This window comes from Oryctolagus cuniculus, chromosome 7, assembly GCF_964237555.1.
Source record: "Oryctolagus cuniculus chromosome 7, mOryCun1.1, whole genome shotgun sequence".
Taxonomy (NCBI): Eukaryota; Metazoa; Chordata; class Mammalia; order Lagomorpha; family Leporidae; genus Oryctolagus; species Oryctolagus cuniculus.
In genome coordinates, this window is record NC_091438.1 from 93,991,421 (window position 1) to 94,015,552 (window position 24,132).

The 24,132-nt window shown below is 42.6% G+C and overlaps 1 protein-coding gene across 3 annotated transcripts in view; it reads right to left on the reverse strand.

Moving 5' to 3' along the window:
• MIGA1 (mitoguardin 1) overlaps positions 1-24,132 on the reverse strand; it is a 106,450-nt gene that overhangs the window by 58,305 nt on the left and 24,013 nt on the right. For all 3 annotated transcript variants that reach the window (XM_008265037.4, XM_017346160.3, XM_051857579.2), the window contains exons 4-7: positions 19,013-19,149; positions 14,163-14,289; positions 2,168-2,301; positions 1,325-1,448 (exon numbers count right to left, since the gene is read on the reverse strand). In XM_008265037.4, the coding sequence (XP_008263259.1) occupies positions 1,325-1,448; positions 2,168-2,301; positions 14,163-14,289; positions 19,013-19,149 (522 nt within the window). The remainder of the gene's footprint in view (positions 1-1,324; positions 1,449-2,167; positions 2,302-14,162; positions 14,290-19,012; positions 19,150-24,132) is intronic.

Sequence of the window (24,132 nt, forward strand, 5' to 3'; positions counted from 1 at the left end):
CGTAGCTCTGTCCGTAGTGGCCATTTGGGGAGTGAACCAATGTAAGGAAGACCTTTCTCTCTGTCTCTCTCTCTCACTATCTAACTCTGTCAAATTAAAAAAAAGTAACAATAACAAATAAGAAATAGTTAACTATAAGCTCCACACTAGCAACATTACTGAAGCCTTACTGTAATCCTTAGGCTACATCAATACAATGTCAAATAATTTCTAGGTCAGGTTGGTAGAGAGAGTACCTGCTCATTCAAAACAGTTAACTTCTTCCCAAAGGCCCATTGAAAGTGACCAAAAAAATTTTTTTAATGGAGAAAAGTAAAGGAAGACCTTTCTCTCTGTCTCTCTCTCTCACTGTCCACTCTGTCAAAAAAAAATTTCGGAAAATGTCTTCTAGCTGAAAAAAGTTCCAGTTATAGTGTTACAGGAAGAAAAAAACATACAGTAAAAATGGGATGGAGATTCACAACCTCAGAAACATATATGTAGTTTTTGGCATACATTTAAAATATTTTAAGTAATTATTTTTCTCGGGCCTCATTATAATGGCAGAATGACTTTTCTATGAATAGTCAACATATACCTACTTTAAAGAGCAAGGAGGAGCAGGCACATGACAGCAGTTAGACTGCCGTTTGGAGCACTCGTATTCCATATTGGAGAGCCTTGTTTGAGTCCCAACTACTCTGCTTCTAATCCAGCTTCCTGCTATTGCACACCCTGGGAGGCAGTGGATGGTGGCTAACATACTTGGATCCCTGCTACCCATGTGGTAGACCTAGATTGAGTTGTGGGCTCCAGGTTTCAGTCTGGCACAGCCATGACTATTGCAGGCATCTGGGGAGTGAGCCAGCAGATAGAAGATCTCTCTGTCTTTGTCTCTTTATCTGCCTGTCACATAAAGTGAAAATATATGAATAAAAAGTCAAGAGAAAAGAACTTTGAAGCAACTTCATGAATGAAGTCTTGGAAGGAGTGATCAACACTTCCCCAACTTTTTAAAAAAAGATTTATTTACTTATCTATTTATTTGAAAGAGAGACTGAGATGTCTTCATTTCCTGGTTCATTCCCAAAATGACCACAACTGTGGATGTGGGCCTGGCTTAAGCTAAGAGTCAGGAACTCCATTCTAGTATCCTACGTGGGTGACAAGGGCCCAGGCATGAAGTTCACTTGAAAAATAAAACTGAAATAAATAATAGAACTACTTTTTTCATAACTATTTTATCAAACATGTATAACCTATTAATATATGACACTTAAATGATCTCAAGAATGTAAAAGAAAGTCAAACATTTCATAAAAGCCATATAAATTATCCATCTTACCAATATCATTAGCGAGGGAATTAGGGTCAGATCCCCCAAGGGTGGCTTCAAACTCCTCTTGCAGACGATATGCCCTTTGCAGCAGAGCTTCAAGTTTATGAATAAAGTCAGTACTAATAATATCCTACAAGGAGGGGAAAAAGAACGTTTGGCAATTATTAGATCCTAACATTAAAATTCTAATCATTTTCTACTCTTAAATCAAATGCAGGGAAAGTAAAAGATATAAGAAACTAGTGTTAGGCTATGTAAAGAATACTACAGGCAGGAGTCCCGGGTTCTAGCTGTGCCTTGGCAAAAAAATTTCAGTTCTCAGGGATTCAGTTTCTTTATCCATGAAATTAAGGAGCTGTACTGGCTCAGGGGTATCCAAGTTAGGTCCTTGGACCAGAAGCATCATTGTCACCTGGGAACTTGAAAGTGTAAATCGTGTATCCACCCCAATCCTTCTTAATTAGAAACTGGTGCTGGAGGCCCTAAATCTGTGTTTTAATAAGACCTCCAGGTGATTCTGATGCCAGCTCCGGTTTGAGAACTGTAAGGACCAGTCCGGCTCCAGCTCTGTGATCTTTATGAACATAATGGCACCTAAACTACAAAACAAACTTAAACATTTCTTTAGAAATTGTGTCTTCTTATTCTAAATACCCTAGGAAAGGAAAGAAACTTGATAGAATGCAAGTTCTGACATTTAACAATTATCTGAATAGAAAAAGCCCAACAAAAAGTAGTCTAAAAGGGGGAAAACAGTTCAATTAAATGCCGTGGAAAGCAAGTACACTGAATCAACATTAGACACAAGTTCTTCCAATATTATGGAGATCACCCTCAAATCATCCTTACATCTACGTTTTCTTCAGCAATGGCATCTCCTGCACCCAGTTTAATGGAACCGCAGGCTTCATCTTCAGCCTGTCTATTGCGAAAGGTTAGAGCTTGTTCCCATCGACGCAATGCCTCTTCAAACAATTCCATACCTAAAAATCAACAACAGAACAACTATAAACAAATAAAACCGATGCCAAAATAAAATTACTAAGAGCCTAGAATGTTTTCACATTACCATCAATGGTGCAATCTATTGTAATTTTGGCATTAAAGAATAATTCTATATTCACATATCATAGAATATTCATTTTCCAAAATGTTCTGTGCCTACAGTTCCAATCAACCAAAAATGAGAAATGAAATGGTCAGTATGTTTTCATTTCTTAACAAAATGTAACTCAAATGTATATGGTGTTCAAAATTTTTCTAGAACCTGAAAAACCTGACCAAAGTTCAATATCAGTGGCTAATCTTCATAGTCAAACAAGAACATTTCAAAATACCCCACAATATTAAAAATAAAACTGGTAGATAAATAGAAGAAACTAATTTATAAGAAGCTAACAGGTTTATAAATTCTCAGGAGACAGTAAAACTGAGAAGAAAGATACTAGCACAGAAGTCCTTTTGAATTCCTTTCAATCTTTATCCTAAATCACTCTGATCCCAATTTGCTGATGTGGATGGATAAACTCTGGGCCAAAGTATAACAAATCCGCAAGTCAGTGAATAAACTCATACAGGGTCATACTCCAAGTAAAAGTTGCATATCCCTGTTAAGAAAAGTTTTCATGGGGAAAAAGGGTAAATATATATCTGATTCTCCAAAGCAAAAAAAAAAAAGAAGAAGAAAGATGAAAGAAGAGGAAGAAGAAGAAGAGGAAGAGGGGGAGGAGGAAAAGGAAGAAGAAGAAGAAAGAGGAAGAGGAGGAAGAGGAAGAAGGGGAGGAAGAAGAGAAAGAGGAGGAAGAAGAGGAAGAAGAAGAGGAGGAAGAGGAAGAATAGGATGAGGAGGAAGAAGAGGAAGAAGAAGAAAAGGAAGAGGAAGAGGAGGAAGAGGAGGAAAAGGAGGAAGAAGAAGAGGAGGAGGAAGAGAAGAAGAAAGAAGAAGAGGAATAAGAAGAAGAGGAGGAAGAGAAAGAAGTAGATCTCTCAAAAGTAAAAATATTTTAAAATTTTAAATTTTCCACACATAGGAGCCAGCACTGTGGCCTAGCAGGTAAGGTTGCCACCTGCAATGCCAACATCCCATATCAGCACTGGTTTGAGATCCAGCTGCCCCACTTTTGATACAGCTTCCCACTAATGCAACTGGAAAAGCAGGGGAAGATGGCCCAAGCACTTGGGTCCCTGCACCCACGATGAAGACCCAGATACAACTCCTGGCTCTGGCTTGGCCCAATCCTGTCCAATGTGGCCATTTGGGGAGTGAAACAATGGATGGAAGATCTCACTTTATCTCCCTCTCTGTCTCTTCCTCTCTCTGTGTAACTGTTGACTTTCAAATAAATAAATTAACTCTTTAAAAATAATTTCCACATATAAAATAAAAAAAATCTTTAAAAGTTTCTCACTGAGGGATTAAGATGGTGGAGTAGGGAGGGAGCTTACTGCTTTAGTCTAGAAGATAGTTTTTAAAAAGTGGAGAGTGCATAGCAGGGAAGAGTTAGGGAGAAAATGGCAGAGGAAACTCCACACAAATTTGAGGGACACTGTGGATCAATGTGGAGGGGGTGGACATACATAACTCAGAACTCCAGCAACTGAGAACCTCAGCAGCAGCTTCGGAGAGTGAGGTGAGACTGGTCTGCAACAGCCCAAGCCACTAGTGATTAAGCCACAGGAAAGACCTGGAGGGAATCCAGCTTGGAGTCCTGTGGAAGAAAGTGTACCTGCCAAACTAGAGGAGAAAAAAAAGGTAAGGGCACACTTCTCTCTCTTCTCTCTCCCCAATCACCCTGCAATGGCATCCTGTAACAAGCTGAGAGAGAAGGCGCCATTTTGGATATACCAAACAGCTATAGCAGCTCATGTCCACACCCAGCAATCAGCCAAGCAGAAACACCTGGGTCTGGTGAGCAGAACTTACAGGGGGTGGGTGCTCATGACTGTGGGAGGCTTGCGTGCTGAGACCATGAAAACACTGAGGCTGTGTGGGAGGGCTCAGGGTATGGCTGGGACTTTGGGCAGTCACTGTGGGAGACTCCTCATGCTCAGGGCTCCCTGATTCCCTGGTGAGGGGTGGGAGTGTGGGTGGGAGGGCTGGCCTGGTGCAAAGAATCACCATGTTCTGAAGCGGGATACACAGCAGACTCATAGGATGGCAGATGTCCTAAACAGCACTCTGGCCTCAGAATCAGCCCTTAAGGCATTCGGATCCGGCTGAAAAGCCCATGAGAGTATTTCAGGCATGGAAAGCCAAGACACTCTCGGGGGGAAAAAAAAAAAAAAAAAAAAAAAAAAAAAACAACAACAACCTAAATGAAAGATCTCCACAAGTGAGATCCCAGTGGAAAGAACAGGTCATCAAAGAAGGAGGTACCTTTCTCTGAAGGGAGGAGAGAACTTCCACTTTGACTATGGCCTTGTCTAAATATGATCAGAGTCGGTGAACTCAAAAGGCTTCTATAGCCTTGGCAACTCATGACAAGAGCCTAGGGTGATTACTGATGCCATAAACAAGAGTGTCAATTTGTTAAGTCAACAACAGGAGTCACTGTGCACTTACTCCTCATGTAGGATCTTTGTCCTTAGTGTGCTATACATTGAGATTTAATGCTATAACTAGTACTCAAACAGTATTTTTCACTTTGTGTTTCTACGTGGGTACAAACTGTTGAAATCTTTACTTAATATATACTAAACTGATATTCTGTACATAAAGAGAATTGAAAATGAATCTTGATGTGAATGGAAGGGGAGAGGGAGTGGGAAAGGGGAGGGTTGAGGGTGGGAGGGAAGTTATGGGGGGGAAGCCATTGTAATCAATAAGCTGTACTTTGGAAATTTATTTTCATTAAATAAAAGCTAAAAAAATTGAAAAAAAAAAAGAATCACCATGTTCCTAAAGTTGTAATTATGAAGTATATGAAGTTTGTACCTGTAAAGCTGTATAGTTCTGCATACAGTCCTACAGGCTTACTTCTAAAGGTACAGTTTAAAAACTTACCATGGGACCCCAATCCCCTTAAGCTGGCTGGTAAAATAGTATTTTAGCGTTAAAGTAATCATATGGAAAGGATTATTGTCTGGTAATAATAAGATACAATTAAAAAGTGAATGCTCCAACATGGGAAGCAGTCCGTACAGTGGACTCATAGAATGACGATCGACTGGTTTAAGTAGCACTCTGACCTCAGAATCAGCTCTTAAGGCATTCTGGTCTGGCTGGAAAACCCATGAGAACCTTTTAGGTAGGGAAAGCCAAGATACTGTGGCAAAAAATATCCTACATGAAAAACCTCTGTGGGTGAGACCCCAATGGAAAGAAGTGCTCATCAAAGAAGGAGGTACTTTTCTCTGAAGGGAGCAGAGAACATCTACTTTGCTTATGGCCTTGTCTAAATATTGATGGAGTTTATGGATTCAAAAGGTTTCCACAGTTTATGCAGCTCATATCAAGAGCCTTGGGTGATCACTGACATCATACATAAGAGTGTTAATTGTTAAATTAAGAACAGGAGTCACTTTGCACTAACTTCCCATGCAGGACCTCTGTCCTCAAAGAGTTGTATTATGAGAGTTAACAGTAAAACTTGTTTTCAAAGATTTTTTTTAGTGTATTAAGTGGAGAATATTATTATGTCTCATCAGTTTTAGTTATGCTTAAGTGTCCAACTCCATTGCTTGTTTTCTTAAGTGCTTCCTTAATTAATAATAAACCGTGTTGTCAAGGACTTACTTTCTTTTAATGTATTAAGTGGAGGATATTCTTATGTCTCATAAGTCATAGTTATTTCTAAGTGTTTTCAAAAGATATATCATTCTTGGGTGCTTCTTTAAAGTTAATTAAGTTTCTAAAAAAAAGTGAAACGAATTTCAAGATGCAATAACTTTGAACAGTCCTTGTCTCGACTGTTGAGGAACATTTTTCTTGCGCAAATTGTTGAACTCTACTTAGTATGGAGCTGGTCTTCTGTGTATAAAGTTAATTGAAAATGGATCTTGGGGCCAGCACCGCGGCTCAGTAGGCTAATCCTCTGCCTTGCGGCGCCCGCACACCAGGTTCTAGTCCGGGTCAGAGCACTGGATTCTGCCCGGTTGCCCCTCTTCCAGGCCAGCTCTCTGCTGTGGCCCGGGAGTGCAGTGGAGGATGGCCCAAGTGCTTGGGCCCTGCACCCCATGGGAGACCAGGATAGGCACCTGGCTCCTGCCTTTGGATAGGTGCGGTTTGCCGGCCGCAGCGCGCCAGCCGCAGCGTGCCAGCCGCGGCGGCCATTGGAGGGTGAACCAACGGCAAAGGAAGACCTTTCTCTCTGTCTCTCTCTCTCTCTCACTGTCCACTCTGCCTGTCAAAAAGAAAAAGAAAATGGATCTTAGTGGAGAATGGGACTTGGAATGGGAGAGGGAGGAGGAGGAGTGGGAGTGTGGGTGGGAGGGTGGGTATGGTAGGAAGAATCACTATATTCTTAAAGGTGTACTTATGAAATGCAAGACGTTTGTATTCCTTAAATAAAACATATCTTTGGGGAAAATAAATAAATAAATACAGACTTAAAAAAAGAAAAGTTTCTCGGGCTGGCGCTGTGGCGCAGTGGGTTAATGCCCTGGCCTGAAGCACCGGCATCCCATAAGGGCACTGGTTCTAGTCCTGGCTGCTCCACTTCTGATCCAGCTCTCTCCTGTGGCCTGGGAAAGCAGTGGAAGATGGCCCAAGTCCTTGGGCCCCTGCACCCATGTAAGAGACCCGGAAGAAGCTCCTGGCTCCTGGCTTTGGATCGGAGCAGCTCAGGCCATTATGGCCAATTGGGGAGTGAACCAGCGAATGGAAGAGCTCTCCTTCAGCCTCTCCTCTTTCTGTGTAACTCTGACTTTCAAATAAATAAATCTTTTAAAAAAAAAGTTTTCTCAAGAATCCAAGCAAGATAGGATAAGTAAAACATACATCTCCACTAAAGTCATTTCTTCAATTATCTTTAGAACTTACAACCCTGAACAAATAAAATATTCCTTAAATACATGGGTCTTTCTTCCTTGTTAATTTTCTACAGCAAAAAAATATTTTTTAAATATTTCTTCTAACAATATAATGTATTTAAAATATAATCATACCTATTAAATCATATCTATTAAAAGACAATTATATGAGAACCATTCAAAAAATTCACAGAAGGGGCTGATGCTGTGGTGTGACAGGTTAAGCTGCCACCTGCAATGGCAGCATCCCATATGGGTGTCAGTTCTTGTCCAGCTGCTCCACTTCTGATTCAGCTTCCTGCCAATGCACCTGGAGAGAATGGTCCAAGTACCTGCGCCCCTCCCACCCATGTGGGAGACCTGGAAGAAGCTCGTGGCTCCTGGCTTCGGTCTGGCCCAGCCCCAGCAGTTGTAGCCATTTGGGAAATAAATCAACGGGTAGAAGAACTCTGTCTTTCCCTTGCCCTCTCTGTGACTCTGCCTTTCAAATAAATAAATCTTAAAAAAAAAAAAAAAAAGTTCATTAAAAACAAATATTCTAATCCCCTTTTCCACAAACTGGTGACCCACACACATACCCTCGTTTCTGCATGCTATACTAATTTCATCCCTTTCCCACACCATCCCCCCTTTATCCATCTGGTTATTTTGGCTGAGCACAATAAGAATTTCTCCTAACAGCACAGATGTCCGAAGATACAAGTTGCCTCCTCAGTTAAGTATGTCAGATTACAACATGTCATCAGTTCTGTAATAGTTCTGCTGCCATTTTTATTTGTTATCCATTGAAACAATGGATGAGTGATTAGACTAGGTGATCCACAGGGCCCCTACCAATCTTAATTCTATGACATGAATCCCTGAAGCTTCTCTGGTTTTGTTTTATTTCTCCTCAATACACTCAATATTCTAACAGGAGCTGTGAGTGTAGGCTTACTAGGCACTATTAGAACAAGCTAGAGGCATTGTGGCATACTGGGCTAAGCCTCTACCTACAGTGCTAGCATTCCATTTGGGTGCCGGTTCTAGTCCCGGCTGCTCCTCTTCCAGTACAGCTCTCTGCTATGGCCTGGGAAAGCAGTGGAGGATGGGCCAAGGCCTTGGGCCCCTGCACCCACACGGGATACCCAGGCTTCGGATGGGCCCAGCTCCAGCCCATCTGGGGAGAAACAGCAGATGGAAGACCCTTTTCTCTGTCTCTCCCTCTGTCTGTAACTCTGCCTCTCAAATAAATTTAAAAATAAATAAATAAAGGCCACTGCTTATCTAGAAATACAGTGAGTTTATTTCTCTAGAGACTTCTAGAAAAGGTGCTGAAAGAACTACTCTTCCTTATTCTTCACAGGAATACCCATCACTGGAAATGATATAGTCTGGGGGGCAGTGCTATGGTGTAGTGGGTAAAGCTGTGGCCTGCAGTGCTGGCATCCCATATGGGTGCCAGTTCAAGTCCTGGCTGCTCCACTTCAGATCCAGCTTTCTGCTGTGACCTGGGAAAGCAGTAGAAAATTACCCAAGCCCTTGGGCCCCTGCAACCACATGGGAGACGTGGAGAGGGCTCTTGGCTCCGGATCGGCGCAGCTCCGGCCTTTGTGGCCAGCTGGGGAGTGAACCAGAGATGGAAGACCTCTCTCTCTCTCTGCCCCTCCTTCTCTCTCTATGTAACTCTGACTTTCAAATAAATAAATAAATCTAATAAAAGAAGGAAGGAGAGGAGAGGGGAGGGGAGGGAAGGGGAGGGAAGGGGAGGGGAGAGGAGAGGAGAGGAGGGGAGGGGAGAGGAGAAGAGGGGAGGGGACGGGAGGGGAGGGGAGAGGAGAGAGGAGGAGAGGAGAGGAGAGGAGAGGAGAGGAGAGGAGAGGAGAGGAGAGGAGAGGAGAGGAGAGGAGAGGAGAGGAGAGGAGAGGAGAGGAGGGGGAGGAGAGGAGAGAGGAAGGAAGGAAGAGAGGGAGGGAGGGAAAAGAAAAGAAACTACATAGTCTGAACTACTCTAGAGTATGGGATGGTTTAGCCTAACAATCCTTGCATTAGAAGAGTCTATTTTATCCTACTTTCATCCAGCAGCATACAGTCTAATGCCAGGTCTTGAACCACTGCTCTTTGGTTTGGCCTGTGTCAAGGATTTTTTGTTTGCTTTTCATTTAGTATGCATATCCATTAACATGAACAATGCCTCAAATATAGAGGGGAAAAGGAAAAGGCATTTGAATCTTCTATTTCTTTCTTATTTTTAAGATTTATTTATTTGAAAGGTGGAGTTACAGAGATAGGGAGGGAGCAACAGAGAGGTCTTCCATCTGATGGTTCACTCCCCAAATGGCCATAACGGCTGGGGCTGGGCCAAGCAGATGCCAGGAGCCAGGAGCCTCCTCCAGGTCTTCTACATAGGTGCAGAGGCCCAACCACTTGGGCCATCCTCCGCTGCTCTTCCAGGTGTATTAGCAGGGAGCTGCATGAGAAGAGAAGCAGCTGGGCCTTGAACCAGCACCCACACTGGATGCCAGCATTGCAGGCAGCAGCACTGCCTGCTCCACCAAAATGCCGGCCCCTGAATCTCCTATTTCAGTATTAGGTTCACTAGGTTCTTCTCCAGGGCTCTGGTGAGGCTTCCCAGCCATGCTCATGATCCAGACAAGAATAAGAAGATATGAAGTACAGGCTTCTTATTTTTCTTCTAGATATAAGAATACAAATGATTGGGTGGATATTGTGGCACAATGGACGAAGGTGCTGCATGGGATACCTACAACCCATATGGGACTGTGGGGTCGAGTCACAGCTACTCTATATCTGCTACAGCTCCCTGCTAATGTGCTTGGTAGGCAGTGGATGATGGCTCAAGAACTTCAGTTCTTGCCACCCATGTAGGAGACCTGAATGGAGTTCCTGGCTCCTGGATCAGCCTGGTCGAACCCTGGCTGCTGCACCCACTTGGAGAGTGAATTAATCAGTGGAGAGGATCTCTCTCCCTCTCTTTCTCTGTTTCTCTCGATGTGTTACTCTGCCTTTCAAACAGATAAACTTTTTTTAAAAAACAAACAAACAAACAAAGTGGCCTGCACTATAACACAGCAAATTAAGCTACCCAATGACACTGTTATTCCATGTGAGTGCCAGTTCCAGACCCAGCTGCTCCACTTCCAATCCAGCTCCCTACTAATGCACCTAGGAAATCAGCAGAGAATGCCTCAAGCACTTGGGCCCCTGCCAACAATGGGAAGACCTTGTTGGAGTTCCAGGTTCCTGTCTTCAGCTTCGCCCACCACCAGCCCTTCCAGACAGAAAAGATCTCTCTCTTCCCCTACCCTGCTCTCTCTCTCCCTCTCTCTTTCAAATACATAAGTAAATCTTTTTTAAAAAAAAGAATACAAGTAATAATAGATTAAAACAGATTACTGGCATAGACCTTCCAAGATGGTGGAATAGGGAGGGAGCTTACTGCTCTGGCCTAGGAGAAGATAGTTTAAAAAATGTGGAAAGAGTACAACTTCAGGGAAGAGTTAGGGAAAAAATGGCAGAGGAAACTTCACGCAAATTGGAGGGACACTGTGGCTCTATATGGAGGGTGTGAACTTGCACAGCTCAGGGCCCCAGCAGCAGAAAGCTCACATTTAGAAAGCAAGATGAGACCAGACCAGCAGCCCAAGCTACTGGCAATAAAGCCGGGGGAAGAGCCTGGTGTATCTGGCTTGGAGCCCTGTGGGGGACACTGTACCCACCAACCTAGAGGGGAAAAAAAGGGGACACACTTCTCTCTCCCTGACCACCCTGCAACTGCGTCCTGTAACTAGCTGAGAGGGGCCAGGCACCATTTTGGACACACTTAACAGCTGGGCCAGCTGCTGGCCACATACTTGGCAACCAGATGAGAGGAGACACCTGAGACTGGCCAGGAGAACTGACAGGGGGCTGGGTGCTTGTGAATGTGGGAGCCTTGTGTGCTGAGATGGACTATGAAAACACTACGGCTCCACGTGAGGGTGCAGGGTGTGGCTGGATCTATAAAACTGTTCATCCTACAGCTGCAGAATACACACTCTCATCAGTGCATGAAACTTTCTCTAGGATACAGCACAGGCTAGGCCAAAAAGCAAGTCTCAGCAAATTTTTAAAAACTGAGTAATACCATGCATCTTTTCTGACCACAAAGGAATGAAGCTGGAAATCAACAACTCAAGAATCCCTAGAGCATATGTAAACACATGGAGACTGAAAAACATGCTCCTGAATGAGCAATGGGTCACAGAAAAAATCAAAAGAGAAATCAAAACACTTAAAGTTTTTAAAAAGGTTTTTTTTTTTTTCATACTATTTGTTGAACTCTTTACTAAGTACAGAGTTAATCTTCAGCATATAAAGTTAATTGAGGGGCCGGCATTGTGGCATCATGGGTAAGGCCACTGCCTGCAGTGCTGGCATCCCATATGGGCACCAGTTCGAGTCCCAGCTGCTCCACTTCTGATCCAGCTCTCTGCTATGGCCTGGGAAAGCAGTGGAAGACGGCCCAAGTCCTTGGGCCCCTGCACCCACACAGGAAACTCAGAAGAAGCTCCTTACTCCTGCCTTTGGATTGGCACAGCTCCAGCCTTTGTGTCCAATTAGGCAGTGAACCAGCAGATGGAAGAACTCTCTCTCTCTCTGCCTCTGCCTCTATTTCTTTCTGTGTAACTCTGACTTTCAAATAAATAAATAAATAAATCTTTAATAAATAAATAAATAAAGTTAATTGAGTGGCTGGTGCTATGGTGTAGTGAGTGAGGCCACCGCCTGCAGTGCCGGTATCCCATATGGGTGCTGGTCCAAGTCCCGGCTGCCCCACTTCTGATCCAGCTCTTAGCTATGGCCTGGGAAAGCAGCAGAATGTAGCCCAAGTCCCTGGACCCTGCACCCACATGGGATACCTGGAAGAAGCTCCTGGCTCCTGACTTCAGATCAGCCTGGCTCCAGCCATTGCAACCATTTGAGGGGGGAACCAGTGGTTGGAAGACCTCTCTCTTTCACTCTGCCTCTTTTCTCTGTAACACTGTATTTCAAATAAATAAATAAAATATTTTAAAAAACCACTCTGGGTTACATTAAAAAATAAATTTAATTTAAAAATAGATCTTAATAAAAAATAAAAATGGGAATAGGAGAGGGAGGAGGAAGAAGGGTGGGAATGCAGGTGGGAGAGTGGGTACAGTGGGAAGAATCACTATGTTCCTAAAGTTGTATTTATGAAACATGTGAAGTTTGTATACCTTAAATAAAAGGCTTCTGGGGAAAAAAAAAATTACTAAGTAGAGTGGATTCTGACAGATTCATTATATAAGAGTCAACCAAGGGTCCAGTGCTGTGGTGTAGCAGGTAAAGCCGCCACCAGCAGTGCTGGCATCCCATATGGGCACTGGTTCGTGTCCCAGCTGCTCCACTTCTGATCCAGCTCTCTGCTGTAGTCTGGACGGGCAGCAGAAGATGGCCCAAGACCTTGAGACCCTGCACCCATGTGGGAGACACGGAAGAAGCTCCTGGATTTGGATTGGCACAGCTCCAGCCATTGTGGCCAACTGGGGAGTGAACCAGTGGATGGAAGACCTCTCTCTCTCTCTCTCTGCCTCTCCTTTTTTCTGTGTGTGTAACTCTTTCAAATAAATAAATAAATCTTAGAAAAAAAAAAGTCAACTGATTAGCTTAGCTTATTAAAGTAGGCAGAATAACGGCCACCCAAAAATATCAGGACTTAATTCCTGGCACTGCTGAATGCTACCTTATGAGGATAAAAGGCCTTTGTGGATATGATTAAGTTAAGGACCCTAACATGAGATTGGTCTAATGGGTCCTAAATCTAATCACAAATATCCTTGTGAAAGAACAGTACAGGGAGATTTGATATACACAGAGGATAATGACTGGAGTGAGAAGTCACAAGCCAAGGAATGCTGGCAGCCACTAGAAGCTGGAAGATGAAAGAATGCATTCTTCCCCAGGCCTCTAAAAGAAGATGGCTCTACTGATACTATGGTTTCATCTCAGTAATGATTTTAGGCTTCTGGCCTCCAGAACATATTGAATAAAATAAATTTCTTTGTTTTAAGTCACCAAGTTTGTGGTAACTTGTTATACCATTCTCTGGAAACTAATACAATGGGTTATGTGGTACCAACTAGAAACAACAAAAATAGAAACATTTTAAAATTATAGTTGCTTCTCTTAGAACAATTCAATGTTTTTAAAATTAAATAGCATAATATCTTTTTTTTTTTTTTTTTTTGACAGGCAGAGTGGACAGTGAGAGAGACAGAAAGGTCTTCCTTTGCCGTTGGTTCACCCTCCAATGGCCGCCACAGCCGGCGCACTGCAGCCAGCACACGGCGCTGATCCAAAGGCAGGAGCCAGGTACTTATCCTGGTCTCCCATGGGGTGCAGGGCCCAAGCACTTGGGCCATCCTCCACTGCCCTCCCAGGCCACAGCAGAGAGCTGGCCTGGAAGAGGGGCAACCGGGACAGAATCCGGTGCCCCGACCAGGACTAGAACCCGGTGTGCTGGCGCCGCTAGGTGGAGGATAAGCCTATTGAGCCACGGCGCCGGCCATTCATTCATGGAGAGAGAGGTCTTCCATCCACTGGTTCACTCCCCAGATGGCCGCAACAGCCGGAGCTGTGCCGATCCGAAGCCAGGAGCCAGGAGCTTCCTTCAAGTCTCCCACGTGGGTGCAGGGGCCCAAGGACTTGGGCCATCTTCTACTGCTTTCCCAGGCCATAGCAGAGAGCTGGATCAGAAGAGGAGCAGCAGGACTCAAACCGGCACCCATATGGGATGCTGGCGCTTCAAAGCCAGCACTTTAACCTGCTGCACCACAACACTGGCCCCATAACTTTAACATATTATTCTTACCCATTAAGTATAAATTCTCAGGAGTGGTCACCGGAATATTAACAAGTTTAATATCATCTTCATCTGGTTTGTCCCAGGAATTAGAATTGCCACAAGCACAGCTATGACAAGAATTGACACTCTGGACCTAAAATGAAGATTGATATAAGTTACTTCAAAATCTCTCTTGTGATAGTATGCTGTGATTTATTCCACATTTGCAAATTATATGAATGCTATTCTTAGTAAAAAAAAAAAATCCATGCACTCCCACCTGAAGAAAGAATTTCAATTATATTCATCCTTAAGTCATGTGACCCTAAAAATTCTGTGCTTATTTGCTCAAAAACACACAGAGGAAAATTTTGAACATAAATCAGTTATGTCCACAAAAAATCTGAAGTATTTACTTATAAATCTTATGTATCAATCAATGTAATACATCACATTAACAAACTGAAAAACAAAAACCACATGATTATCTCATTATCAAATGCAGAGAAAGCATTTGATAAAATACAACATCCTTTCATGATGAAAAATTTAAGCAAATTGGTTATAGAAGGAACATTCTTCAACACAATCAAGGCAATTTATGACAAAACTATGGACAGTGTCCTATTAAATGGGAAAATGCTGGAAGCATTCCCACTGAGATCCAGACAAATATGCCCACTCTCACTATTACCATTCAATATAGTCCTGGAAGTTTTAGCCACAGCCATTAGGCAAAAAAAAAAATTAAAGAGAAGCAAATTGGGAAGGAGGAAGTCAAACTGTCCCCATTTGCAGATAACATGATTCTTTTTTTTTTTTTTTTTTTTTTTGACAGGCAGAGTGGACAGTGAGAGAGAGAGACAGAGAGGGAAAGGTCTTCCCTTGCCGTTGGTTCACCCTCCAATGGCCGCCGCTGCAGCCGGCGCACCGCGCTGATCCGATGGCAGGAGCCAGGATCCAGGTGCTTTTCCTGGTCTCCCATGGGGTGCAGGGCCCAAGCACCTGGGCCATCCTCCACTGCACTCCCTGGCCATATCAGAGAGCTGGCCTGGAAGAGGGGCAACCGGGACAGAATCCGGCGCCCCAACCGGGACTAGAACCCGGTGTGCCGGCGCCGCAAGGTGGAGGATTAGCCTATTGAGCCACGGCGCCGGCCTGCATGATTCTTTATATAGGGGATCCAAAAGACTCCACTAAGAAACTATTGGAACTCATAAAAGAGCCTGGTAATATGCAGAATATAAAAACACACTGAAGTCAATAGCCTTTGTATACAGACAATGCCACAGCTGAGAAAAAAATTCTAAGATGAATCCCATTCACAATAGCTACCAAAAAAAATCTTAAAATAAATTTAACTAAGGATATCAAAGATCTCTACGATGAGAATCACAAAATATTAAAGAAAGAGACAGAATAAAACATACAAGAAAAGGAGAAATCTTCCATGTTTATGGATTAGAAGAATCAATATCATCAAAATGTCCATACTACTGAAAGCAATTTACAGATTCAATGTGATACCAATCAAAATACCAAGCAAATTCTTCTCAAATATACAAAAAATGATGCTAACATTCATATGGAAACACAAGAGACCCCAAATAGCTAAAGCAATCTTACACAACAAAAACAAAGCCATAGGCACCACAATACCAGACTTCAAGACATACTACAGGGCTGTTATAATCAAAACAGCCTGGTACTGGTACAAAGAGAGATGCATAGATCAATGGAACAGAAAAGAAATGCCAGACATTAATCCAAGCATCTACAACCAACCATCTTTGACATAGGATCTGAAACTAATCCCTGGAGCAAGGACAGTCTCTTCAATAAATGGTGCTGGGAAAACTGGATCTCCCCAAGACCCCTACCTTACACTTTACACACAAATGCACTCAAAATGGATTAAAGACCTAAATCTATTAACTGATACCATCAAATTATTAGAGAACAGTGGGAAAAACCCTGCAAAACACTGGCATATGCAAAGGGTTCTTGAAAAAAGACCCCAGAGGCACAATCAAAGCTAAAATTAACATCAAATTGAGAAGCTTATAAATTGGAGAAAAAAAAAATGCTCAGCAAAATGAAGCGTCAACTGACAGAATGTGAGAAATTATTTGCAAACTATTCAACTGATAAAGGATTAATAACCAGAATATACAAATAGATCAAGAAATTCAACAACAAAAAAATAAACAACCAAGTTAAGAAATGGGCAAAGGATTTGAACAGGTATTTTTCAAAAGAGGAAATCCAAATGGCCAACAGACACATTAAAAAATGTTCAAGATCACTAGCCATCAGGTAAATACAAATCAAAAGCACAATAAGGTTTTACCTTATCCCTCACCCCCGTGAGAATGGCTTTCATACAAAAATCAACAAACAAGTGCTGGCGAGGATGTAGGGGAAAATGTACCCTAATCCACTGTTGGTGGAAATTTAAACTGGTACCTACTGTGGAAGACAGTATGGAGATACCTCAGAAACTGAATATAGACCTATCATATGACCCAGCCATCCCATTCCTCAGAATTTACATAAGGGAAACGAAATCAGAATATAAAAGAGTTATCTGTACCCCCATGTTCATTGTAGCTCAATCACAATAGCTAAGTAGGCCAGCTCACTAGGCTAATCCTCCGCCTTGCGGCACCGGCACACCGGGTTCTAGTCCCAGTCGGGGAGCCGGATTCTGTTCCAGTTGCCCCTCTTCCAGGCCAGCTCTCTGCTGTGGCCAGGGAGTGCAGTGGAGGATGGCCCAAGTCCTTGGGCCCTGTACCCCATGGGAGACCAGGATAAGTACCTGGCTCCTGCCATCGGATCAGCGCAGTGTGCTGGCTGCAGTGCGCCAGCCGCAGCGGCCATTGGAGGGTGAACCAATGGCAAAAAAAGGAAGACCTTTCTCTCTGTCTCTCTCTCTCACTGTCCATCTGCCTGTCCAAAAAAAAAAAAAAAATAGCTAAGTTATAGGATCAACCCAAATGCTCATCAACTGAAGACACGCTAAAGAAATTATATGTACACCATGGAATACTATACAGCAGTAAAAAATTAAATCCTGTTGTTTGCAGCAAAATGGATGAAACTAGAAAACATCATACTTAGTGAAAAATAAGCCAGTCCCAAAGGACAAATACCATATGTTCTCCCTGATCTGTGATAATTAATAGAGTACCTAAAAGGTAATCTACAGAAGTAAAACTAACGCTTGAGATGCAATGACTTTGAACAGCCCTTGTCTCGACTATTGAGGAACAGGGTTTTTTTTATTCAATTTTTTAAATTCTTAGTATAGAGTTAACCGTATATGTATAAAGTTAATTGAAAATAGATCTTGGTAAAAAATACGAATGGGAATAGGAAATGGCGAAGGTAGAAGGGTAGAAGTGTGGATAGGAGGCAGTTACAGTGGGAGAATCACCATATTCCTGAAGTTGTATTTTTAAAAAGCATGAAGTCTATATTCCTTAAATAAAAAGTTTCTTGGATGGGGCTGGCGCTGTGGCGCAGCAGGTTAATGCCCTGGCCTGAAGTGCTGGCATCCCATATGGGTGCCAGTTCAAGTCCCGGCTGCTCTACTTCCAATCCAGCTCTCTGCTATGGCCTGGGAAAACAGTAGAAGATGGTCCAAGTCCTTGGGCCCCTGCACCCATGTATGAGACCCAGAAGAAGCTCCTGGTTCCTGACTTCGGATCAGCCCAGCTCCAGCCACTGTGGCCATTTTGGGGGTGAACCAGGAGATGGAAGACTGCTCTCTTTCTCTCTCTCCTTTTCTCTGTGTTTAACTCTTTCAAATAAATAAATAAGTAAATCTTTTTAAAAAAAAACTCTTCTGGGAAAAATTTTTTAAAAAATATGGCCAGTACTTAACAAAAAAAAGAAAGAAACAATGACCAAGCCACGATGGCAGAGATACACACTGCCCCTAAGCATACATAAGATAATGTATGAGTTCATCTTTAAGGACAGGAATTACACAAGGGTAGGGGACACACTTTTCTTGATATATTTTTTCCCTATTCTGTATTTAGTAGTAAGTACCTATCCCACCCTTACTTTTCTATGTTTAAACTACATTAGATTTAACCTAATAGTAACTTTATTCCTCTCTTGTCAATATTAATGTTCCAAAGAAGGAGATGAGGAACCTCATATTTTACTAAAACAAACTAAAGACTTTTACCCAGATTCATCAAGTGATTCTGCTGACTGAGCACAAAGCCTGACTTTTCTGTTAAAAGACAATTATGGGGCCAGCGCTGTGGTGTAACAGACTAAGCCTAAGCCTGTGGCACCAGCATGCCATATGAGCGCTGGATCGAGTCCTGGCTGCTCCTCTTCAGATCCAGCTCTTGCTATGGCCTGGGAAAGCAGCAGAAAATGGCCCAAGCACTTGGGCCCCTGCACCTGCGTGGAAGACTCAGAAGAAGCTCCTGGCTCCTGGCTTCAGGTATTGCGGCCATTTGGGGAGTGAACCAATGATGGGTGACCTTCTGTCTCTCCCTCTCTCGTTTGTAATTCTACCTCTCAAATAAATAAATAAAATCTTTTTTTTAATAAGACAATTATATGAGGAGCCTGGCAGATGCTCTTGAAAATAATCTAACTTTGCAGATGCTGTTACAGAGCATCTAATTTTGAAGCAACACACTCACATAAATAACATTCCCACAGGTCCCATCACTTACTCAAAGAAAACTGGTTAGCAAAAGGACACTTTTACTTGACTAAGCAAAGCAAACATAACTAGGTAATTTCTTACGGCTATTTCCATACTAAGAGCTATAAATGTATGACACTTAAACTAATAGATAACAAGGGACACATACATAAACATAAGAAAACCATTTTTCTTTACTTACAGAGGCCAAACTTTGCACTGAACCTGAGTATTTACTGAAAAGTCCTCCATTAGCATAGTTACAGGACTGAGATCCTTTGTCTTTGGTGGAACTTAAAGATAATGTCAAATTCTGCCTGCTACTGGAACAACTTGAACCTACCAAACAAACAGACCAATATTAAAATTTATCCAATGATAAATTTCCAGTTGAATTTTAAAGCTTGCATTATAAACTCATTCAGAAAGTTTCTGATTTTAAAACATAGTTTACTCAATTGTACAAATTATTCAATATACATAATTATAAAAATCTATATCTCTATACAATATTTTTAATGTGGCTAGACTCTGCTTCTGAAATGAAGAATAAAATGTTCACCCAACTAAACAGCATAGTACTGAATTGTCTATTGCTGACAGCATAAAAATATAATTACAAGTATTCAAATTAACAAAATATACATGCTTCCTTGCCTGTATGACATCTAAGCTCTATCCACACCCCATTATACTACAACTAATTTTTTTAAACTGACAAACAAAAATTGAACTATTTATGGAGTATCAGGTGATGTTTTGATACATGTGTACATGGTAAAATGCTCAAGTCAGGGTAAACGTACCTATCCCTTCAAACACGCATCATTTCATTTGGTGAAAATATCCAAAGTCCTTTCTCTAGATCATATAAAATTCACAGTACATAATCATTGCCTATAGTCACCCCTTGGTACAGTAGAACACAAAAACTTAACTTCTACTGAACTGTAACTTAGTGACTGTTGACAAACCTTTTCCAATCTTTCATCTCCCCTTGTCTCCTCAGCCTCTGATAACTACTATTCTACCCCTAGCTTCTTTGAGATCAACTTTTAAAGATTCTATGTATCATGCTGGCATTCTGGCATAGCTGGTAAAGCCACCATCTGCAACACCAGCATCCCCTATGGGTGTCAGTTTGAGTCCTAGAGGCTCCAATTCCAATCCAGCTCCCTGCTAATGTGCCTGGGAAAACAGCAGCAGATATCCTAAGTCCTTGGGCCCCTGCACCCACGTGGGAGACCTGAAAGAAGCTCCTGGCTCCAGGCTTCAATTGGCCCAGCCCTGGCTGTTGCAGCCATTTGGGAAGTGAATCAGCAGATGAAAGATCTCTGTGTATTTCCTTCTTTCTCTCTCTCTCTAACTCTGCCTTTCAAATAAATAAAATAGATCTTTTTAAAAGGAAGGAAATTGTTTCTATGTACTATATATTTTGTATCTGTTTACACTTCTAATAGTGATATAACTGATATTTTGAAAAACATATGGACAGAAAACATGTTGTTAAAATAAACCCAAGCTGGCACTATAGTGTATGTAGTAGGTTAATCCTTGGCGTATGGTGCCTGCATCCCTTATGGGCACCGGTTCTAGTCCTGGCTGCTCCTCTTGATCCAGCTCTCTGCTTACGGCCTGGGAAAGCAGTAGAAAATGGCCCACATCCTTGGACACCTGCATCCGCATGGGAAACCCAGAGGAAGCTCCTGGCTCCTGGCTTCGGATCAGCCCAGCTCCAGCTGTTGCAGCCATTTGGGGAGTGAACCAGCAGGTGGAAGACCTTTCTGTCTCTCTCTCTCACTGTCTGTAACTGTGCCTCTCAAAAAATTAAATAAAGTCTTTAAAAAAATAAAATAAAATAAACCCATCCAGTACCAATAAATAAACTAATTCCTGGAATTAAAAATTCAATTTTTCCCATAGCTTTGTGAGCATTTGTTACCTTTTGTCTTTTAGATAACTGCCATTCTTTTTTTAAAAAAAAAAAAAAGATTTATTTATTTATTTATTTATTTGAAAGTCAGAGTTAGAGAAGGAGAGGCAGTGAGAGAGAGGTCTTCCACGTGATGGTTCACTCCGCAACTGGCTGTAACAGCCAGGGCTGGGTCATGCCAAAGCCAGGTGCCAGAAATTCAATTCAGGTCTCCCAGGGCTGGTGCTGTGGCATAGCAGGCTAACCCTCCACCTGCAGTGCCGGCATCCCACGTGGGCAGCTGTTTGTGTCCCGGCTGCTCCTCTTCCAAACCAGCTCTCTGTAGCTTGGGAAAGCAGTGGAGAATGGCCCAAGTGCTTGGACCCCTGCACCTGCATGGAAGGCCTGGAAGAAGCTTATGGCTCCTGGCTTCATATCAGCTCAGCTGGGAAGTGAACCAGAGGATGGAAGACCTTTCTCTCTGTCTCTCCTTCTCTTTCTAAAACTCTTACCTCTCGAATAAATAAATAAAATTTAAAAAAAATTCAGGACTCCCATGTGGGTGGCATAAACTCAACTACTTTTTAAAAAATTTTATGGCATAGTGGGTAAAGCCACAACCTGCTAGTGCTGGCATCTCATAGGGCACTGGATCAAGTCCCAGCAACTCCAGTTCTGATCCAGCTTTCTGCTATTGCTTGGGAAAGAAACAGAAGATGGCCCAAGTGCTTGGCCCCTGCACCCATATGGGAGAACAGGAAGATGCTCCTGGATCCTGGGTTCAGATTACCCAGCCCCAGCCATTGCAGCTATTTGGGGAGTGAGCCTCCCCCCACCCCCACCTCTCCTTCTCTCTCTGTATAACTAACTCTACCTTTCAAATAAATAAATAAATCTTTAAAAAAAATTTTAGTCATTTATTTTCATTGTATTTCAAAAACAGAGAAACAGAATCAGTGAGAGAGAGAGAGAGAGAAAACAGAGACAGAGATAGAGCTATCTTTGATTCACTGGTTCACTCCCTCAAATACCTGAAACTGTACCAGGCCAACACCAGGAGCCAGGATCCCAATCTAAATCTCCCACCTGGGGAGCAGGGACCCAAGTAATTGAGCCATCATCTGCTACCTTACAGAGTAAAGATAAGCAGGAAGCTGCAATCAGAAGCAGAGACCGGACTCTAATACAGGATCCAGGCATCCCAAGCAGCTTTGTAACCACAACATTGAAGCCCTCCCTAGGACGCAATGACTCAAGCCATCAGCTGCTGCCTCCCCAGCTATACCGTAGCAGGAACTCACACCTGGCACTCTGACATCAGATGTGTGACTCCTAAGCAGCATCTTCACTGCTAGGCCAATGCCTACCCTACAGTATATTTTTAAATAGTATAATACCTCCTGCTTTGTTCTTTTCACTCAAATTGCCTTGGCTATTTGGGTTTTTTGTTTGTTTGTTTGTTTTGTTTTGTTTTGTTTTTTGTAGTTCCATATGAATTTTAGGGCTGTTTTTTCCAGTTCTTTGAAGAATGTCATTGGCGTTTTGATAGGGATTGCATTCAGTTGGTAAACTGCTTTTGGTAGTATGGATATTTTAGCAATATTACAATCCATAGACATGAGATATCTTTACACTTCTATCCTTTCTATTTCTTTGATTAGTGTTTAATAGGTTCCATTGTAGAGATCTTTTACTTCTTTGGTTAAATTTATTCCTAGGCATTTTATTTATTTAACTGTAGCTATAATAAATGGAAATGCTTCCTTGATTTTTTTTTTTCAGGTAACTCACTACCAGTAAATAGATAGGTTACAGATTTTTGTATGCTAATTTTGTAACGTGGATTTTTTTTTTTTTTTTGACAGATAGAGTTAGACAGTGAGAGAGAGAGACAGAGAGAAAGATATTCCTTCCGTTGGTTCACCCCGCAAATGGCTGCCATGGCCAGAACTACACCGATCCGAAGCCAGGAGCCAGGTGCTTCTTCCTGGTCTCCCAAGTGGGTGCAGGGCCCAAGCACTTGGGCCATCTTCCACTGCCTTCCTGGGCCACAGCAGAGAGCTGGACTGGAAGAGGAGCAACTGGGACTAGAACCCGGCGCCCATATGGGATGCTGGTGCTGCAGGTGGAGGATTAGCCAAGTGAGCCACAGCACTGGCCCAGTAACCTGGATCTTGAATTTGCTTTTTTGAACAAAATTCTTCTAAGAGTTTCTTGATAGGTCTTTGGGGTTTCCTGTATGTAGGGTCATGCAAACAGAGACAAGTTGACTTATTCCTTCCCAATTTGGATGCCTTTTATTTCTTTTGCCTAACTGCTCTAGCCAGGACTTCCAGTACTATACTGAATAAAAGTATGCCCAAAATTCTTTTTTTTTTTTTTCTCTTGAGACATAGGGAAAGAGAGCTCCCAGTACTGGTTCACAACTCAAATGCTCCAACTGGTTTAAGGTAGCCAGGCCAACACCAGGAGCTAGAACTCAATCTGGGTTTTCCACGTAATTGGGAGGAACCCAACTACTTGGGCCATCACCACTGCCTATCAGGGTCTGCATCTGTAGGAGGCTGGAGTCAGGAGCTGGGGCTGGGACTGCTACCCAATCACTCTTCTTTTTTTTTTTCTTTTTTTTCTTAAGATTTATTTATTTATTTGAAAGGTAGAGTTACAGAGAGGCAGAGAGAGAGAGAGAGAGAGGTCTTCCATCCACTGGTTCATTCCCCAGATGGCTGCAATGACAATCTAAAGTCAGGAGCCAGGAGGTTCTTCCAGGTCTCCCACGTGAGTGCAGGGTCCCAAGCACCTGCGCCATCTTCTACAGTTTTCCCAGGCCATAGCAGAGAGCTGGATAGGAAGTGGAACAGTCAGGACTCAGATGGGTGCCTGTATGGGATGTTGGCATTGCAAGAGGTGGCTTTACCTGCTGCGCCATAGTGCTGTCACTCCCCCAATCCAATCACTCTTGATATGGGATATAGGCATCTCAATTGCTAGGCCACATGCCTGACCCTAGAATTAGCTTTTTTCTTATATTTGTAAACTTTTAATTGTTATTATTTTTTTTGAGGGGATGAGAGAGATGTTCCAGCCACTGATTCACTCTTCAATTGTCTATAACAAGCTAGGGCTGGGCCAGGTCAAAGCCAGGAGCCCAGAACTCAATCTGGGTCTTCTACACGGGTTGCAAGGGTGTAAGTACTTGGGCCATCACTTGCTGCCTTCTAGCATATACATCATTAGGGAGCTGAAATTTGAGGTTGAGCTAGGACTCAAACCCAGGCACTCTGATAGGGGATGTGGGCACCCCATAGGAGTCTTAACCACGATACTGAACACCTGTCTCTATAATGGGGTTTGTACACTTCTGTCTTCTCTACCCATCTGTTCATCCTTCCAGGGAAAACATCATGTCA